Raw genomic sequence first — 20,443 nt, forward strand, 5'->3', positions numbered from 1 at the left:
ATACAGGACTTTTCTATTCAGTTTAACACGCTCTATCTGCCCATGAAAGGTGATTTGAGAATTATGGGACACCCTGTATATATATATATTTTTTTCTAAAAGTAACAATTTCTGAAAAATAAAGCAGTCTCTTGCTTATTTTAAATAGTTGTTAGTAGTAGAAATATAGTAATAATAAATAGTAGTTACAATAGTACAATAGTAGTAATAATAGTTATAAAGTTGCAGTAGTAACAAAAAAAGATATTTCATGCCAAAGACGATTCATTCGTCTGCTAGTTGCTTTTAAAATATCTTCTCCCAGAACGATTTGCATGTGTGTTTTGGTTATTAAAAAAAAGATTTTATATCAGAGACGATTTATTCGTCTGCTAGTTGCTTCTAGAATATTTTCTCCCAGAACGATTTGCATGTGCGTTCTGGAAGATATTTTATGCCAGACTTATTTATTCGTAAACTACTTTTTTACATCAGATACGGTTTATGTATCCTCTGCTTAGTATAAAAATAAAACATTTATATTAAAACTTTATTGTATAATATAATATAGTTTGAATAAGATATAGATTTATAAACAAGAGACTGCATTTATTTTTCAAAAATCTTCTGATAATTATATAATAACTGATACATTTAATTTTTTTAACAATATTTTAACATTATTCTTTTTGCAGGCGACGGATGCTGAAGCTAGAGAGACAAGAGGAAAATGATTCCAGGTATAGCACATCTAAGGATACTAACAATGAATCTATTCATAATCAGAAATCGGCGAAATTACTATCCGATACAATGGATTCGAAAGTTAATATCCAATCGTTAGCACCCGCGATGCAATGCCTGGAGTCAAATTCAAATACAGGTACGTGTAGTAAAAATGTCGAACTTTGCGAAGATAACAATCATTTTGTTATTGAGAATAGCCCTCTGGATATAAATAATATCCAGGAAAGCATGCCTCAAGAGAGTCGCATTGTCGACTTTTCTCATATGTGGAATGAACTTCAGAGATTATTCAATAATCATATGAAAGAAATAGAGTGCCAATTTAAAGATTGTAAACTCATCAAAAACTAAAACCAAAGGCCAAGAGGAAAATGATTCTAGGAATAGCACATATAAGAATACTAGCAATGAATCCATCGATTTTCAAAAATCGGTAAAATCGGATTCCGATACAATAGATTCTAAAGTTAGTACTCAGAAAGTGCAATGCCTAGAGTTTCAATTTTTGAAACAGATATTTGTAATGAAGATGTCGAACTTTTTGAAGATAATTATTTTGTTATCGAGAATGACCCTCTGAATATAAATCGTATTCAGGAAAGCTTGCCTGAAGGCCGTCGCATTGTTGACTTTTCTCATGTATGGAAAGAACTCCAGAGATTATTCAAAAATTATATAAAAGAAATAGAGTGCCAATTTAAAGATTGGAAATTCATAAAAACTAAAGCCGAAAAGTTTAAGACGCATTTTACTTTCAAGTGCCAAATGTGCAATACTGAACCCGAATTCTGGTCAGAACCCAAAGATCCGAAAATATTAAGCATTGATATGGCTGCTGCAGTAGGAACTATTACAGTAAGAATTGGCTATACCCAATTGGAAGAGCTGTGTGCAGCTATGAATATTCAATGTATGTCCGATAAAAGTTACATTCAAAATCGAAATATGTTCGTAGACAAGTTTGAGAAAACAGCCATGGAAAATATGAAAATGGCTGGCCAAACTGAAAAGCAACTGGCTCTCGAAAGAAACAATGTTATAAACGGTATTCCGTACATAACTGTAATAGCTGATGGTAGTTGGAGTAAAAGATCGTATGGTCACGTTTACGATTCTCTTTCCGGTGTTGGTACTTTAATTGGTTACCACACGAAAAAAGTTCTTTTTGTCGGTATTCGCAATAAATATTGCACGATATGCGATGTAGCAGAACGAAACGGAATCGAACCAAAAATGCTATAAAAATTTCGATCGTAACGCAAGCTCCACAAGTATGGAGAGCGACGCCATTGCAGAAGACTTTAAAAGTAGCCTGGAAATGCATGGATTAATTTTTAGAACAGTTATTGCCGATGGCGATAGCAGCGTCTATCAGGCCATCATTGATAGCAGACCATATCGGGAACAAATGGTGACTGTAAAAAATAGAATGCACCAATCATTTGCTTCGCAATGTATACAAAAAGCTGCAGGCAATAGCAGGGACAACTCAGCCAAAAATGCATAAAAAGCGCGGTTTCGTCTAGCTACGAAATGTTGTAAAGAACAATATTATGAACATACAAACAGAAGTGATAGAAGCAATTGATTTACGAAATAAACAAGAGCAACCTCATCATGACAAAGCTAGAGAATTACAAAAAGATATATTAAACATTTCTAGTATATATTTGGTGAATATAAACGATGTAAAGAACGCGGTCGTATATGTGACCTTGATGAAACAAAGAAAAATTATGTATCGTTTCTCAAGTTACACGATCTTTACCAAAGAGTAGAGAAGGCTATCATATATTTAAGCGCTTATTTCGACGGTTTGTGTACAAATACACCAACAATCCTGTAGAGTCGTTCAATTCGATAATCTGCAAAGAAATTGCTGGTAAGCGCAATAATTTTAGTAACCAAGATTCTTACAATGCTAGAGTTGCGGGGGCAGTTTTGCAATATAATTCGAAACAAGGTCTTACGGAAATGCATAAAAGCATGGATAAAAATGTTCCTCCTACTGTCGAGATTCTGGAAAAGCGACGACAAATTAAAGTTGCAAGAACTAGAGAATCTCGGAAAATGAATGGACGGCAAAAATGTAAAAGGAAGTCGGGAACAGATTGTCATTACGGTCCGCAATCACAAAAACCTGATTTTTTACCCGAAGTTTTTGAATAACTTCGACAAAATCATTTGAAAAAGTTGTTTGAAAATGAGAAAAATTGCAGATAAATTGAACGTAATACAATAAAGCAAAGTAATTCAGATTTGTGGCATTCACTGAGACAGGAACTGTTGACGGCGTCTAATTTTGAAATTGTATGTCGCATGAGACAGACAACGTTTTGCGCCGCAACCGTAAAAAACATTTTATTTCCTCCCTCTATCGATACTGCGGCTATGAAATATGGTTGCAAAATGGAAAAAATTGCGAGAAAAGAATTGGCCGTAACATTAAAAAAGGAGATAAAAATTTACGGATTATTTATTGATATTAAAAATCCATGTTTGGGTGCTTCTTCAGACGGACTTATAGATAAAGATGGTCTGGTAGAAGTAAAATGTCCTTTATCAACTGAGCATTTAACAAGCCATAAAAATATTGCCCCATTTGAAAGGCATCTTTGATAAGAAAAATCAAGATAAGATGAATCAAAATCACCGATTTTACTATCAAATTCAAGGTCAGTTAAATATAACGCAGCGAGATTATTGTATTTTTGCTGTGTGGACGCCAAAAAGCTTGAAAATAATACGTGTTAATAGGGACACTGTATTTTGGAGTAATCAAATGCTGCCCTTTTTAACACGTTTCTATTACGATTGCATGCTTCCGGAAATCTCGGACAGTCGGCATAATCGACATATGCCAATTAGAAATCCAAGCTATATAGTAGAAGCTCAACAAGAAGTAGCTAAAAAAAGAAAACAAACGAGTCTTCCACAGTGTAATGTAGAAGATAAAATTATTGCCAAAAAAAAAGAAATGTATCGAATCAAATATTTCATCAATGGAAACAACTATAACTGCTTTGAATGCAGAACAAGATGATTGCATCGTAGTTAGTTACTCAAAAAATACAGAACTAACAGAACGCGATATGGCAAAGCAAAACGAATTTTTAGATAATTGGGTTGCTTCTTTTGTTTCAGTAAAGGAAAATGTATTACCTTTAGATAGTCAAATAAATGACGAATCAATGAATCGATTTTTGCGCGTCATAAGAGAGAATTCTTGTTTTGAGATACAAAGTGTGCAATATTTGGAATATCCTCGTATAATTGAAGCAAGTTGTAACGACAAAAGCAAATTATTTGAGGAAATTGCAGTAATCACTGGCGATGTATTTCTTTTGACGGCACCAAGCTTCAAATGTACGACAGTCTATCTGGCTGTACATACGAAACATTGAAGGCTAAAGAAAAAAATTACATTCATCGCCGTTATCCACAAATAAATAAAAATAATATAATATTTGAAAAAGTTCAAACACAACCTGATGGTATATGTTGTGGAATCTTTGCTGCCGCATTTGCTACAACTATAGCTTTAGGAGGAAATCTTTGTAATGAGACATATTCTACTGATATTAAACGTATGAGACATTTATCAAAAATTAAAGCAGAAAATAAACTGTTGCCTTTTTCTAACTAATAAAAATTGTTGCAAAAAAGTGTCTAATACAAATGTCTCATTTGCAAAAATTGGAGAGACGAAAAAAATACATATATTATGGTTGTGTTTTCACGGGAATGGGTGATGGAGGGGCCCATTTCATTCTATACATGCATAAAAATGTTTTGTATATTATATAATATTCTGTTATATTATATAAAAATATACAGCTGGTTGTTTGAATATACGATATTTGCTATTTTCTCAATTATTGATAAAAAGAGAAAAGCGAATTGTGCGTACTGCATACATTGTAATTTGTAGAAAATTACAGGTAATATCAATATACGTACCATACACGTATGCTTATACCATACACGTATGTGTATACATGTATGTGTATATGTATTTGTATATATGTATGCATCTATGCATGCATTTATATATGTAAGAAATATATACATATATATACATGTATATAGATGCATATATCCATGCATAAACATATATATAATATGTACATGGTGATTCAAAAGTCTGGCAATAGCCAATTATCTCCGAAAGTAGTGGTTTTATGAAAAAAATACTAAAGGTGTTGACTTTTACCTAGGTGTCAAATTTTGAGATCATTTATAGGTCAACTTAATTTTTTAAATTGGAATCCTTTATTTTTTATTAGATATTCTTGTAGCTTATTTCGACAGCTTTTCAAAGCATTATAACAAAACATTTTTTTATGAAGTACTTTTTGAATTATAAAGATTCGAAGCAATTGTTTGACATAAAATTATATCTTTGTAAAATATTTAGTTTTACGTTATTATTTTATTATTACACCAATTTGGTGTAAAGAAAATGCACCCAGCAAACATAAAATATAACTGCTATGTTACATGTATATAATACTGCATATATATAACGTGCATGTTACATGTAACATATACGGTAATTTCTCATTCATAGATGTAACATTTGTAATATGACATATGTTATTTATATATTGTAATTACATCCCAGATAGCATCGATATTGTAGGATGCTGGAAGATAATCTTTTGCTAAGTCACTATCCTATCTGGGATCTTTTGTCTCATAATGTAGGTCATTTCAGAAATGAGTCTTTTTCCATAGATAAGTTTCACATCTAAAATTGAGATGTTCCAGTCAAACTGATGATCAGAATCAAGCCTATATATATTCAGTAATAACAGAGTGAGTCTTATTCTTCCAGTTAATATGACTCCCATGTTCAGCAATTCTTGTATATAACTGTCATCCTATTTGCCCCACATAAAAGACGTTACAATTCAAATAGTTAATTTTATAAACTACGTTACAGCGATTTGTCTTAGGGATGTTATTTTTATAGACCCCTTAAAAAATTTATTCATTTTATTTATACTAAAATATAAAATTCTCAAATTAAGATTTTTTATTATGTTTTCAAAACTATCTAAAACTAACGGTATATAAGGAATCACGAAAAAATAATGATAATCCAATTATCATTAGAAACAAGCTGACTGTTCAGATTAGCATTATTCTTATTTAGTAAAAATTTCAATTGATCTAGAATTGTTTGGAAAATAAATTCCAACGGGTAACTATTATTTAATAAAACTCTTATACTAAATTCTAAATTCTTTCTATAAAATAGAGGGTGCAAAAGATACAAAACTATACAATGCCATAAATGAACTTCTTTTTCGACACATCAGATGTTACGAATAGAAATCAAGAGACACGGTAGTGTCTCGCGACCAGTTAAGGGCGTAGCGGAGACACCGTGTATCTTAACGCGAGTCGGACATTTGAGTCTTTATAATATTTCGAATCCTCAATAATGGCTGAAGCAATCGAGTTTATACTAGACTTAATCGATAGATTGAGTTCGAATTATATAATAAAAGTGTCTTTATTTCTGCTCTACGTGATTTGTAAGCAGAGATATATAAATGCAAAGTCGAAATATGAAAAATTTCTATTAAGAAACGTCCCCGTCATCATTATCATCATTATCATCATCGACCACGCATACATAGTAGTATCGTGCTACACGTATTCACACGTATACAACACATGCGTACACATATATCACACGTACACAACACATGCAAGATGCATGTAGTGGTAATTTTGTCCATCTCGCACGTTTTACAACAGATGGCGATAGTGACGCTCCGCCATATCGGCAGCGTGCGGGGTTATGTTAGCTAACTCTCTCTCTCTCTCTCTCTCTCTCTCTCTCTCTCTCTCTCTCTCTCTCTCTCTTTCTCACACACACACGCACACACACACACACTCTCTCATTCTCACTCACTCACTCACTGTTCGTCTTGTGTACTTATTTAGTACATTCATGATCGGCAGCGTGCGGGGTTATGTTGGCTAACTCTCTCTCTCTCTCTCTCTCTCTCTCTCTCTTTCTCACACACACACGCACACACACACACACACTCTCTCATTCTCACTCACTCACTCACTGTTCGTCTTGTGTACTTATTTAGTACATTCATGATTAAACATCTATATGTATTAATGTGAAATTTACTTACAATTTACTTGAAATATTCAATCTCTAAAGTGTTTATCTTATAAGATAGACAAAAAAATCTGAGTAAATAATAAGAAAAAAAAACAAGGATTATTATTGTCTTAATTTTTTATCAATTAAGTACTCTCAACTATCCAATAATTAAATAAATACGTACAAATGTGCGCGCGTGTACACACATACACATATTGATATATTAAAGAGATTGAAGGAGAGGAAGGAGAAGATAAAAATTTAAATATTCACATATATTTTCAAATATTATATATGAATTTATAGTTTACATATCTAATTAATAATGAATTATATTAAACATATTAAACATCTAATTATATTAAACATATCAAAATAAAGACATACATGTATTTATCAAATGAATAAAATTATTGAATACAGACTTAAAAAATTTATTAAACATAGACTTAAAAAATTAATTAATTAAACATATTCCAAATTTAGAAAAAATAAACTTTATTTATATATGCAACAGCTTTTTAAACTAAAATTTTAAATTCTATTTTATATTAGACAATTATCTCAATCAACATTTACGTCCACATTAGCTGCACTGCAGACTACCTCTACAGCCACATTATCTGCTCCGCGGATATAGCGTTATGCCAATACGATACATTACATGTACTTACTTACTTGCCTTTACTGTACCAACTCTTGTTCTTTCCACGTAATCATGTTTTTACAGTTATCGTTTGCTGTATATCTTCCAGCAAACTTTATTTCGTGTGAAGTGTATTTAATTAATTAAATCTCTGCGAAAGATTGAGAAGATGAAGGGATAATTCAAACTATGAAGACATGGTTACCCATACAGCACCGATAGATTGCAAAAACATTACAACAATCTTTCACCGCAATATTGCAATATTGCAAATTCACTGCAAAATGTTGCTACATCATTGCTGTTGAATTGCAGCAATGTTAAAATGTCCGCTTTTTGGAAGATTGCAACAAAATATTACAACAATATTGCAATGTTATGAATTTGCAATAATGCATTGTTATTGCAACCATAATCTAATGTTGCATATACAGGTATATATACATGTAAATAAATCATTAATGAAAATACGTTGTAGTTAATTTATATATATTACAATATATAAATAATAGAATTTGGATTACATGCAATATTTCCGAAATATTAATGTCATGTTGCTACAAGTGTGCTGGAATTTTGTGCACCTATATTTCTGCAATGTCTTTATAATGTTGCATTGCAACTTGCAACATTGCAACGTTGCTACAATATAATTGCAATAATCTGTGCTGTATGGGTACATGGAAAAGACAAGAGTTGATACAATAATAAAGACATACATGTATTTGTATCCTGCTGGCATAAGGTTATAGAAGTTGATTGAGATTGAAAAATAATAATGAAAATAATAAAAAAAATAAAGACACATGTATTTGTATCGTGCTGGCATAAAGTTATAAAAGTTGATTGAAATTGAAAATCAATAATAAAAATAATTAAAAAAAGGAAATATTCAATCATCATTTAAAAGCATATTTGAAATCTGTAGAATAAACAGTTTTTGCAAAAAATGTGGAGCATTTGAGCTCTAGTAAGTCTAAAAATAAATGTAAACATCAATTAATAATAACTGATGTTATATATATATTATATATATAAACCAATTTGTTGCAATATTCACTATAAAAGGTTGTAAGGGTAAGATGGCTAAAAGTGAATAATTTAAAAGATAGTTAACATAATTTTACATAAACTGAAATATTTCATAAAATAAAATATTTGTAATATTTCGAAGTTTATGTAAGATTATGTAGATACATAAAAATTATACCTTTACAACTTTTTATAGTAAATATTGCGAGGAATCGATTTATATGAGAAAAATTAAGGTAATTCTATTTTGAAAATATAAGTGACCTTTAAATAACCTTGAAAATCGCCGTTTAGGAAAAAGTCTGTGTCAACTTTTTCTTTTTCGAAATCCTGCAACTTTTATCTAAATTTAATAGAAAATGTATAAAAAATGCTCGACATTAGTACACACACACACACACATATACACACACACACACACATATGGGTAAATTTATATAAATAGGGTGCTTTAGGAGGAATGATCAGGATTCTAGGATATGATTGTACACATCATTTTAAGCAAAGAAGTTTAGATAAACATGTTTAATAATTGTTCTATTCCGGTCATAAAAATATACAAAAATGAATGATATAATCTCTAAAAACTCACCTTTAAAAAAAGGTAAAAAAAGGCGACCAGTTAAGGGCACGCCATTAACAAAAATTATCCATTGCAAACCCATGTAGAATCCTATCCTATTGCAAACCCATGTAGAATCCTATGAAAAATTAATCATTGCAAACTCATGTAGAATCTTAGGCAAAATTAACCATTGCAAACCCATGTAGAATCGTACCCATTGCAAACCTATGTAGAATCCTATGAAAAATTAACCATTGCAAACTCATGTAGAATCCTATGAAAAATTAACCATTGCAAACCCATGTAGAATTGTATTAAAAATTATCCATTGCAAACTTATGTAGAATCCTACATTGCAAACCCATGTACAATAGAATTGTATGAAAAATTATCGATTATAAACCCATGTACAATCGTAACAAAAGTAATGAAATAAAAAAAAAATTGCGCCAAGTGAAAGTAGAAATTTGTACCAGTGGAAAATTAAAGTTGCAGACATATATAGAGTCGTATAATGAATCAGTAAAAATTTAAATTTGCAAATGTAGAATCGTACCATAAAAAAACTTATCTTTTAAAAAAAAAGATAAACAAGATGCCAAGTCCATGCGCCATGTGAAAAAGAAATAAAAAAATTTTAGTTAAAAAAACTGGGAGCGCTGCTAAATAATATTCTAACAATATTAAAATTAAATTGTTACTTTTAAACTCATTACAGTTAAAATATGTTTTGTGTTTAAATTAATTAATGTTACTTTAAGGTGCATTGTAATTTTGAAACTTAGCAGCGCGCCCAGTTTTTTTAACTAAAATTTTTTTATTTCTTTTTCACATGGCGCATGGACTTGGCATCTTGTTTATCTTTTTTTTTAAAAGATAAGTTTTTTATGGTACGATTCTACATTTGCAAATTTAAATTTTTACTGATTCATTATACGACTCTATATATGTCTGCAACTTTAATTTTCCACTGGTACAAGTTTCTACTTTCACTTGGCGCAATTTTTTTTTTATTTCATTACTTTTGTTACGATTGTACATGGGTTTATAATCGATAATTTTTCATACAATTCTATTGTACATGGGTTTGCAATGTAGGATTCTACATAAGTTTGCAATGGATAATTTTTAATACAATTCTACATGGGTTTGCAATGGTTAATTTTTCATAGGATTCTACATGAGTTTGCAATGGTTAATTTTTCATAGGATTCTACATAGGTTTGCAATGGGTACGATTCTACATGGGTTTGCAATGGTTAATTTTGCCTAGGATTCTACATGGGTTTACAATGATTAATTTTTCATAGGATTCTACATGGGTTTGCAATAGGATAGGATTCTACATGGGTTTGCAATGGATAATTTTTGTTAATGGCGTGCCCTTAACTGGTCGCCTTTATTTACCTTTTTTTAAAGGTGAGTTTTTTTATATGATTCACGCCGGACACCGATCGCGGTGATATCACTGTTTTCGTTCTTGTATCATCTCGGTGAAATTCGGCGTATTCCGAAAACACGGACGAGTGGGGAAATGAGCCTCGACGGTTTCCATCGATGTGTCCGTGATATACTTCTGTTACAACAGTCGCGCGAATAACAAGTAAGACCTTCACAACAACCGGCGAGCGAACAAACGAACATTGTACATCGATCTACTCGGCACCGCAACAATAAATCTCGATCTTGAGAATTAAATTTGATTGCATATGTTACGTGGATTTCCCCGTCACATCACAGTTTGGCGAGACAATACAATTAAGAGAATTACGGACATCAAAATACTCGCATCACGCATACGAGATCACATTTTCTCGTACAATAAGCGATTAATAATATAAGCAAGTAATTTGGGCACTTATGGTAAAGTATATATAAATTGTCAGACACAGACACACACACACACACACACACACACACACACACTATATTGTGTATTTGTGTAACAAATATATATTTTATAAATCTTTTGTATATATTTATATATGTATAGCAATTATATTACATAAGTAATAGTCATATATATATTATTTATTAAGATAGTTTACTTTTTAATTAAAAATACAACTACGTATTTATTTTTCATTTTTTTAATCAAATTTTAATCGACTTATATATTTATATACTTAGTTGTTACTTTAATTTTAATTAATACTAATTTAAATAATTATTATTTTGCAGACACTTATAAAAAAGCGCATCAAAAGGCAAACAAAACCAAAAGTACAAACATTCTTACTTCTAATAATGAAGAGTTGAAAGAGAAAAGAAAACGTAATACAAAAACTAAAAAACGCAATAACAAATCTGAAAGTGAATCGTCCTTCTCTGAAATAGATAGATCATCATCAGATGATGATGCACTATATCCTGACGTTCCAAATTTTAACGAACAAATTGACTCAAACAATAGTAAGTAAAAAATATGATGTTGGTATAAGATATTATAATTATGTAATAAAAAATTCATTAAGATTATATTTTGTAAAAAATATTTATAATAAAAATAATTAATATTAAAAAATACAGAAATATAAGAAAACATATAAAAAACAAATAAGAAAAATTTAAGATTTTAATTGCACTTTTTCTTGATATAGCTTTAAACCAGTACTTACTTAAAATTTGTAACAGCTATTAATGTAGAAAAGAGAATATAATTATATGTAAAAAGATATATATTTAATTTATATTTTTTCTAGGAAAGAAAAATCAAATAGAAAATAACACTCATAAGTTCAAAGTTACTGTTGATACTATTTCTAATTCTGGTACTAGTACTTCTATTTCTAATATTGTTGAGTCATATCATAAAAACCCGGCTTTGGAATTAAATTCTGGTAAGAAAGATAGTTCGTATAATATATTATAATTTATTACATAAGATATACGTATATATTGTAATAAAATAAATACAATTTAAAAATTTAAAAAAATGGTATATATATGTAAATAAAATATTAAAAAAAATATTACTAAACAATAATTTATAATTAATTATTTACATTTTAGAATTTGGAAAACGGATTTGTAGAGAATTACACATTCTCAGTTTGAAAATGGATGATATTTTTGAAGGTATTAATGTTCTACTAAAAAATAAAGCAGATCTAGTACAAAATGTTGTATGTAATGAAATTCCCGAAATTATGCAATCATTTCCTGTAAATGATAATTCTTTGGCTGAATTGGAGAACTGGTTAATGACATCTGAAAATACTAAAACAATTTTGGTAAGAGAAATTAAAATATTCTTTCTACTATTGTAAATAAAGTATAAATAGTATGACAAATTATATGTATATATATATTTTAATAAGATAATTTATACTCAATTTAGTAAAAAGAATATTTTAACTTGATTATATGTGTGTATAATTGTATCTTATATTATTATATTTAAATATTTTATAAAGACTACATATATATTTATATATATATATATATATATATATATTTTTATATATATAATTTCAAGATTTATAAAAAGATCGGTAAAAATTATATTATATTTAATATTTAATATTTGTATTTTATATTTTTATATTATATTTTATATTATATTATTATATTTAAAATATAAATAAATATAATGATCTTCTTGTTTTAGTCTCAAAATTTAAGTCGCATTGAAGGATGTACCGTTAAAGAAATCGTTCAAAGAATTATGTATCGCATTTTTACCTACGAAGTCGGTATGTCTTACTCATGGAAAGGGGCAAAGAAAAAGAAAGTTTTCAAAAATTTAGCTGTAACGTCTGTAATTCTCTGTAAGTTGATTTTATAATTTTTATTTATTAAATTATGTTTTAAAGTTTTTGTTTTTTCCAATTTTTTTAACAAAAATAAATAATAAAGTGCTTTTTAAATAAAAATATATTAAATAATATTGCTTAATATTTTAAAAACAAGAAAACAAAAATATTTAAACCCATGTAGAATTTTACTACAAAAGTAATAATATAAAAAAAATTGTGCCAAGTGAAAGTAGAAACTTGTACCAGTGGAAAATTAAAATTGCAATATATATTAAAATCATACAAATTTATTGAAATTTTGACCTAACTGGCCAATACAATTCAATTAGAAACACTACGTTTCGACCCTTAGGTACGGGTCCTTTTCAAGTGTAACTGCACAATAAAAATATACAATGATTAAGATATGAAACAATAATTTACAAAATTGTTAACAAAGAAATTTAAAATAATATAAAAATAATGTAATGTACCTTTCAAGATGTTGATTGGACAGCAGTAAAATTACTAATGTTAAACCGGAAACAAATAAATCAATTTAAGTCAAACGTTAAAAACAATAATATCAAAGTTTGACAATACAACGAAATAAATAAATAAATAAATAGACAATCATATACTGTTGATCAACTTATCATAAATCGGATTTAGATTTTCTGTGTCCTTTTGCAAATTAATGTTATTCTTATATTATTTAATAAAAAACATCTCCGCTAATTCTCTCTTCTTTCTATGTTTTTCGCAATGCAAAATCCTAGGTTCCATCCACTTAAAATCATGGTCATATTTTTTTCGATGTCTGCTAATTACGTTAAAATTGCTACGATGTTGTTTAATATTTCTACAATGTTCGTTTACGCGTGTAGCTAATTGTCTTTTTGTTTGCCCTGTATATGTTGCATTGCAATCGTTACATTTTATCAGATACACGTCAGTTCTTTTCATATGATTGATCTTATCTTTACCTCTCTTGATTAATCTATTTAATTTTTTCGGGATAGTATAAACAATGTCGAGGCCACATTTTTTTAACGCAATACTCAGATTTTCGCTCAAGTTTTTTATATAAGGTATCGGTAACAATGATGTATTAAACTTTTTACATCTATTGTCATTAACCATCAAATATTCTCTACGGTGTTTTAGTTTTCATTCTCTTCTCAATATGTAGTTCAATGAAAGGTTTCGGGAAGCAATTGTTGACCAAAATATCCGTAATAATTCTGATGTTATTAGTGTGAAAGCATTCATTTGAGAGTAATAAAGCTTTGTCGACTAAACTTCTAATCGTGTTGATTTTGTACTGAAGGGGGTGGTTAAAAAGGAAATTTAGATATCTACCAGAAAAAATAGGTTTTCTGTAATTAAATTGTACTGGCCAGTTAGGTCAAAATTTCAATAAATTTGTATGGTTTTACTCATCACTGGCGACTTCATTAATTTTATCGTTATATATTAAAATATATTTTAATTGCAATAAGTTTTAAAGTAACAAATAATTAAATTTTAATATCATTAGAATATTATTTAGCAGAGCGCCAAGTTTTTTTAACTAAAATTTTATTTTTTTCTAGCCACATCATTCGTTTTATTTTTTTATTTTATATTAATTATAAATTTGCATAAATTTTCAAATTTTAACTTTTTGTAAAAATTTTTATTTATTTGCGCAATTTTAAATTTTTACTAGTTCATTGTACGACTCTATATATGTTTGCAATTTTAATTTTCCACTGGTACAAGTTTCACTTCTACTTTCACTTAGTGCAATTTTTTTATGTCATTACTTTTGTAGTAAGATTCTACATGGGTTTACAATGGATAATTTTTCATATAATTCTTTACATAAGTTTACAATGATTTATTTTGTATAGAATTCTACATGGGTTTGCAATGATTAAGTTTTCATAGAGTTCTACATGAGTTTGCAATGATTAACAACTAAGATTAAATTACGGCTCTGTAATTTATTAAATATAAATCTAAAATCGCAAGAAAAGCGTAAAGAGCCATACGCGGATGTTGCTGCGTACATTTTCAACAAAACTAAGTTTTCGTTGGAAATAAATCGTGTACAAGGCACGTATTATTCTCGGTGTATTACCAAGACTTAAAATTTTTAGGTCTTGGTAGTAAACACGCCGGCAAATAGGCATCATTTAGAGTATAAGCAGAGAAAGGTATAAAATCGAAGAGTCTGAATAGCTCAGTTAGAAGAGCAGTCGCCCGGCAAGCGAAAGATCTCGGGTTCGATTCCCGATTCAGCGACTTTTGGATCTAGATTTTTCTCTCGCAATTATTTATTTATTTCCGTAGGGGGGTTAGGGGGTATTTGAAATTAAATCTCAAGTATGAGATTATTTCAAAAATTTTAAGTCTTAGTAGTACACCGAGAATAATACGTGCCTTGTGCACGGTTTATTTCCAACGAAAACTTAGTTTCGTTGAAAATGTACGCAGCAACATCCGCGTATGGCTCTTTACGCCTTTCTTGCGATTTTAGATTTGCAATGATTAATTTTTCATAGAATTCTACATGAGTTTTGCATGGGTAATTTTTTGTTACTGGCATGCCGTTAACTGGGCGCCTTTCTTACCTTTTTTCAGAAAAACATCAAACAAAATTTTTCCAAAGTCTTAAACCGAAAACACTTAAAAGTTATACAAAACTATTTTTTTTTTTGGTATTGTTAAAATATTTACTTTTTTGTTCGTCAGAATAAATTCTTTTAATTGTTCCAAATAATGTCCTGTCCATGAATCAAGCAGTAACAGACTTTTTTCTCTTTCGTATTTCGTCTTTATTTTATTTCTCAAGAACTAATTTCCGCAACATAACTTTATTATATTTATACATATATAGTTGAATTTGGCGTAATACATAAGCTTTAAAATATATATAATTTTAAAATTTTCTCAAAATATAAAAAAATATTGAGTGGGAAAGGATAGTTTGAAAAATTATATCATTTTTTAAAAATCCAAATACGCCATTGTAAAGTACATTTGAAGCCAAACTTTTGTATAACATTGAAATCTTTTATATTTCTATTCGTCTCGACGATATTTGCTTCGGAATGTAAAAACAGATTTTTCGACGATTGGTTGCACCTTTAAACCTATTTTTAGCAGTAACAAAAATGGTTTCGTTATTAGACCTATTACCCTAAAATTGTGCTGAGTTTCAAATTTTTAGAATTTTCAACTTACCGAACGTTCCTTGTCAGCCAAATATAAACTTGTATCAATTTTGCAAATTATTATTTGATTTGATATATAGAATCACTTTTGTATTTTGAAGGATGCATAGTCAAAACGATTTAGTCCTGATATTAAAAGGATTAAAAGTCGAAAAATTTGGCCCGGGTCGAGACATTAAAATGACATCAATTTTTAATACAAGATCTAAATCGTTTTGACTAGATTAGATCTGCAAAATTAGAATCTGCAAAAGTAATACAAAATATATGGCTGAGTAGCTTTTTTAAATATTTAAAATAATAAAACTTTATTTATATAATACAGGAATTTTGAATCGGCCAATAGAGCCCAAGCGCGAAAAATTAATTTTTCGGAACTGTATCTCTTGGTTTGAGATTACTAAGTTCCATATATAAATTAATCTCAAACTTACATATGGAGAAAAATAGGCGAAAAAAATATAGGTCCGAAAAGTCCCTGAAGCAGGAATCGAACCCGCGTCTTTCACTTTCCGAGCAACTGCTCTTACCAACTAAGCTATTCAGACCCTTTCGATCCTATATTTTTCATTTGCCTTTTTAGTAGATGTTAGTAAATAACGCCATGATTAGGTCCAGGCGTAAATAAAATCAGATAAGAAATATATGTCGGCTCTCAATATTATTAATAATAATAATACATAAATTTAAAATCAGCCAATAAAGCCCAAGCGTTATTTACTAACATCTACTAAAAAGGCAAATGAAAAATATAGGATCGAAAGGGTCTGAATAGCTTAGTTGGTAAGAACAGTCGCCCGGAAAGTGAAAGACGCGGGTTCGATTCCCGCTTCAGCGACTTTTCGGACCTATATTTTTCTCGTTTATCTTTCTCCATATGTAAGTTCAAGATTAATTTATATATGGAACTTAGTAATCTCAAACCAAGAGATATAGTTCCGAAGAATTAATTTTTCGCGCTTGGGCTCTATTGGCCGATTTAAAATTCATGTATTATTATTATTAATAATATTGAGAGCCGATATATATTTCTTATCTGATTTTATTTATATACTTTAATTTTTATTTATTTGGCGCAGCTTTTTGATGTCATAATTATTTTATAGAATTTTTTATATAACTGAATTTTGTAGAACAATTTCTTGTGGGACAATTTCTTAGTAATTAAAAAATAACATTGTTTTTTTTATCATAATATTTTTACTTGGCGCTTTTTTACCTTTTTTTAAAAAGGTAAGTTATTTTATGGAAGTATAGTCTTACATTTATTTAAATACATTTTCTTGCAATACAATAGAAGCTTCTTTGCAGCATTAAAATATTTGTGTCGCATTATATTTATTTTGACCTATTTAAATTTAAAATTCTAATAATATCCGTTGAACTTTGATTTATTTAAATCCTACATTTATTTAAATACATTTTCTTGCAATACAATAGAAGCTGCTTCGTAGCATTAAAATATTTGTGTCGCATTATATCTATTTTGACCTATTTAAATTCAAAATTCATATAATATCCGTTAAACTTTGATACCGCATGCAATGTGTTAATTCAAATTGAATGAATAATCTATTTTATTTTGCATATTCTATTTTGATAAATAAAAAGTCAAGGTTTTTAAGCTTATTAATATTTATAGTTTATTAGCATTTACACTTTACACATACACATTTATTAGTATTTATACCTTAAACATACACTATTTTGAAAATTTTATTAGTTAATTTGCATTATATTAATAAAAAATGTCAGGGTTGGGAAAGTTACTTTGTAAAAATAACTAGTTACAGTTACAGTTATCTTATTGAAACAGTAACTAGTTACAGTTACAAGTTACCAATTTTAAAAAATAACTCGTTACAGTTACAGTTACTCAAAAAGTAACGAGTCGTTACTTTTCAATTACTTTTTAAAAATAATTATACATTATTTTAAATATAAGGAGCTTACATATTATGCACAACTACAGTCAAGTATTTAAAAAAATTCTTGAATGTAATATTGATCGATTTGCTTGCGACTTTGCGATTACCATCAATGTATGAATGACCTTTATATACAACAGTAAAAATAGTTATATATGGTAACTTACTAAATAGTAATCGCAAAGTCGCAAGCAAATCAATTAATTATTACATTTAAGAATTTTTTTAAATACTTGACTGTGATTGGTCGATTGTAATTATGTGTTGTATTATTTTATGTACACAAAATGAAAATTTTAGGTAAAAAGTTAAATTATATGAAGATCTATATATATATATATATATATGCTCCTGTTATCAAAATTTAATTTAACAATATAACGGCTACCATACTTAAACGATACTTTTAACGAATGTTTCCAAAAAAAGTAATTAATAAAGTAACTGTTAAAATAGTTACTAGTTACTAAAAAAATGTAACTAAGTTACAGTTACAGTTACAGATGGAGAAAAGTAACGAAGTTAAGTTACAGTTACCGAAAAAAAGTAACTGTAACTGTAACTTCGTTACAAGTAACTCGTTACTTCCCAACCCTGAAAAATGTTATACATAGTGTCCAATAATTTGCGACCCACCTTTCATGGGCAGATAAAACATGTTAAACTGAATAGAAAAGTGCTGTATTATTTTGCGATATTCGCAATAATTATCGAGTTATTTATTAAAATATCTAAGCGAATAAGTAGAAAGAAGCATTATCTGATCGAGAGGCGGCGTCACGCAGCGAACGGCGAGCAATGTAGCGGCGCCGAAAAGTAAGATAATACGTTTGAGACTCAGCGACATATAACAAATAAGCCGTCCGGCATGCCCACCAAGTCCGGCCTACCGCTTTCTATCTGTTTATTCGCTTACAAGGGGAGGTCGCGGTTGACTCTTCACCGATTTTGATCTCATTTGGTGTGGTGAATCTACATCGAAAAAAAATTGAGTGTTCGAGCTTTTCGTCCAATGCGCTTTCTAAATAAAAAATTTTTTTTTTCTTGCACTTGGAGAAATTGCCAGGTTTGTTATCAGGCTTCAAGAAAGATACGCTTTCGCTGATCGGTGCCGCTAGTCCAGTGGCAGAACACAAAAATAGTAATCCCGGGTTCAGGACTTTGGGCTGTCATAATTTTTTTTTATTTTTTATATTTTTTTTATTATTGTATATATATTTATATAACATGTATTATTTATTATGATAAATAAATATTCGGCATACTAATAATGTTAGAATATACATTCTATTCTAACATTATTAGTATGCCAAATATTTATTTATCATAATAAATAATATACATGTTATAAAATAATAAAAAAATATGTAAAAAAATAAAAAAAAATTATGGCAGCCCAAAGTCCTAAACGCGGAATCCCGGGATTACTATTCTTGCGCTTTACCACTAGACTAGCGGCACAGATCGAAAGTGTATCTTTTTTTAAGCCTGATAACGAACCTGGCAATTTGTCCAAATCCGAGGAAAAAAAAAATTTTTTTAGAAGGCGCATTGAACGAAAAGCTCGAACACGGATCGACTTTTTTTCGATGTACATTCACCACACCAAAGGAGATCAAAATTCGTGAAGAGTCAACCGCGACCTCCCCTTGTTAAATATTTTAATTAATAACTCAATAATTATTGCAAATTTAACAAAATGGTATAAAACTTTTCTATTTAGTTTAACGTGCTCTACCTGCCCACAAAAGTGGTCCGCGAATTATTGAACACCCTGTATAAATATGTTATATTTTATTTTGAATTTAAAATATTTTATTTTTGAACAGTTTCAAAGTTGTTACGAAAAGAAATTCAAAGCGTTTTCTTTAAGATATAAAATGAGATATAAAAATATATTCTAATAATCCATTTTCCGTTTTCCACACAAAATGAGATTCATTATCTACATTACACGATGCCCTGAATGCGAAATAAGATTTTAGCGACTTATAAATAAATTCACCAGATCTTTGAAAAAGTAATGTTTATTCATTGAAAGTATAAAGCGAAAGAACAAAAAGAATTAATATGTAACAAATAAATGAATGAATGTGTTGTTATGGAAATATTGATTTTTCTTAAAAACATTATGTATATTAATGAATTGAAGTTATTACAAATGTATAAAGATGTAAAAAGTGTAAAAGTGCAGTGAAAAGTATAAGGTGTAATAAAAGTGTAGAGTGTAAATGAAAGGTGTGGATGATGAATGCTACAGTTTTGTATAGCTATACAAAAAATCCATACAAAAAATTATTAAAAAATTCTAAAAGAAAATTCTAGAGAACTATTGACAATGAGAGTAATATAGAAATAGTATTTAAACATTACTGAAAAATATTGGAATACTGTATACTTATTGTAACATCACTAGAAAACTATTGAAAATCTATTCGTGAACTATAGTGTTTTG

General features: G+C 29.1%; 1 protein-coding gene and 1 pseudogene across 1 annotated transcript; both read left to right on the forward strand.

The window, feature by feature from the left end:
- Positions 1 to 831: 831 nt before the first annotated feature.
- LOC146722829 (uncharacterized) lies at positions 832 to 4,130 on the forward strand (annotated as a pseudogene).
- Positions 4,131 to 5,369: 1,239 nt separating this feature from the next.
- LOC114928066 (uncharacterized) lies at positions 5,370 to 12,371 on the forward strand. The gene is made up of 4 exons (XM_085483755.1): positions 5,370 to 5,433; positions 11,233 to 11,514; positions 11,805 to 11,942; positions 12,115 to 12,371. Exons 1-4 carry the CDS (start codon positions 5,370 to 5,372, stop codon positions 12,369 to 12,371), a joined length of 741 nt encoding a protein of 246 aa, XP_085339881.1.
- The last annotated feature ends 8,072 nt before the right edge of the window (positions 12,372 to 20,443 follow it).

The sequence above is a fragment of the Nylanderia fulva genome, unplaced genomic scaffold (genome assembly GCF_048542155.1).
Source record: "Nylanderia fulva isolate GAGA-0341 unplaced genomic scaffold, ASM4854215v1 Scaffold267, whole genome shotgun sequence".
Taxonomy (NCBI): domain Eukaryota; kingdom Metazoa; phylum Arthropoda; class Insecta; order Hymenoptera; family Formicidae; genus Nylanderia; species Nylanderia fulva.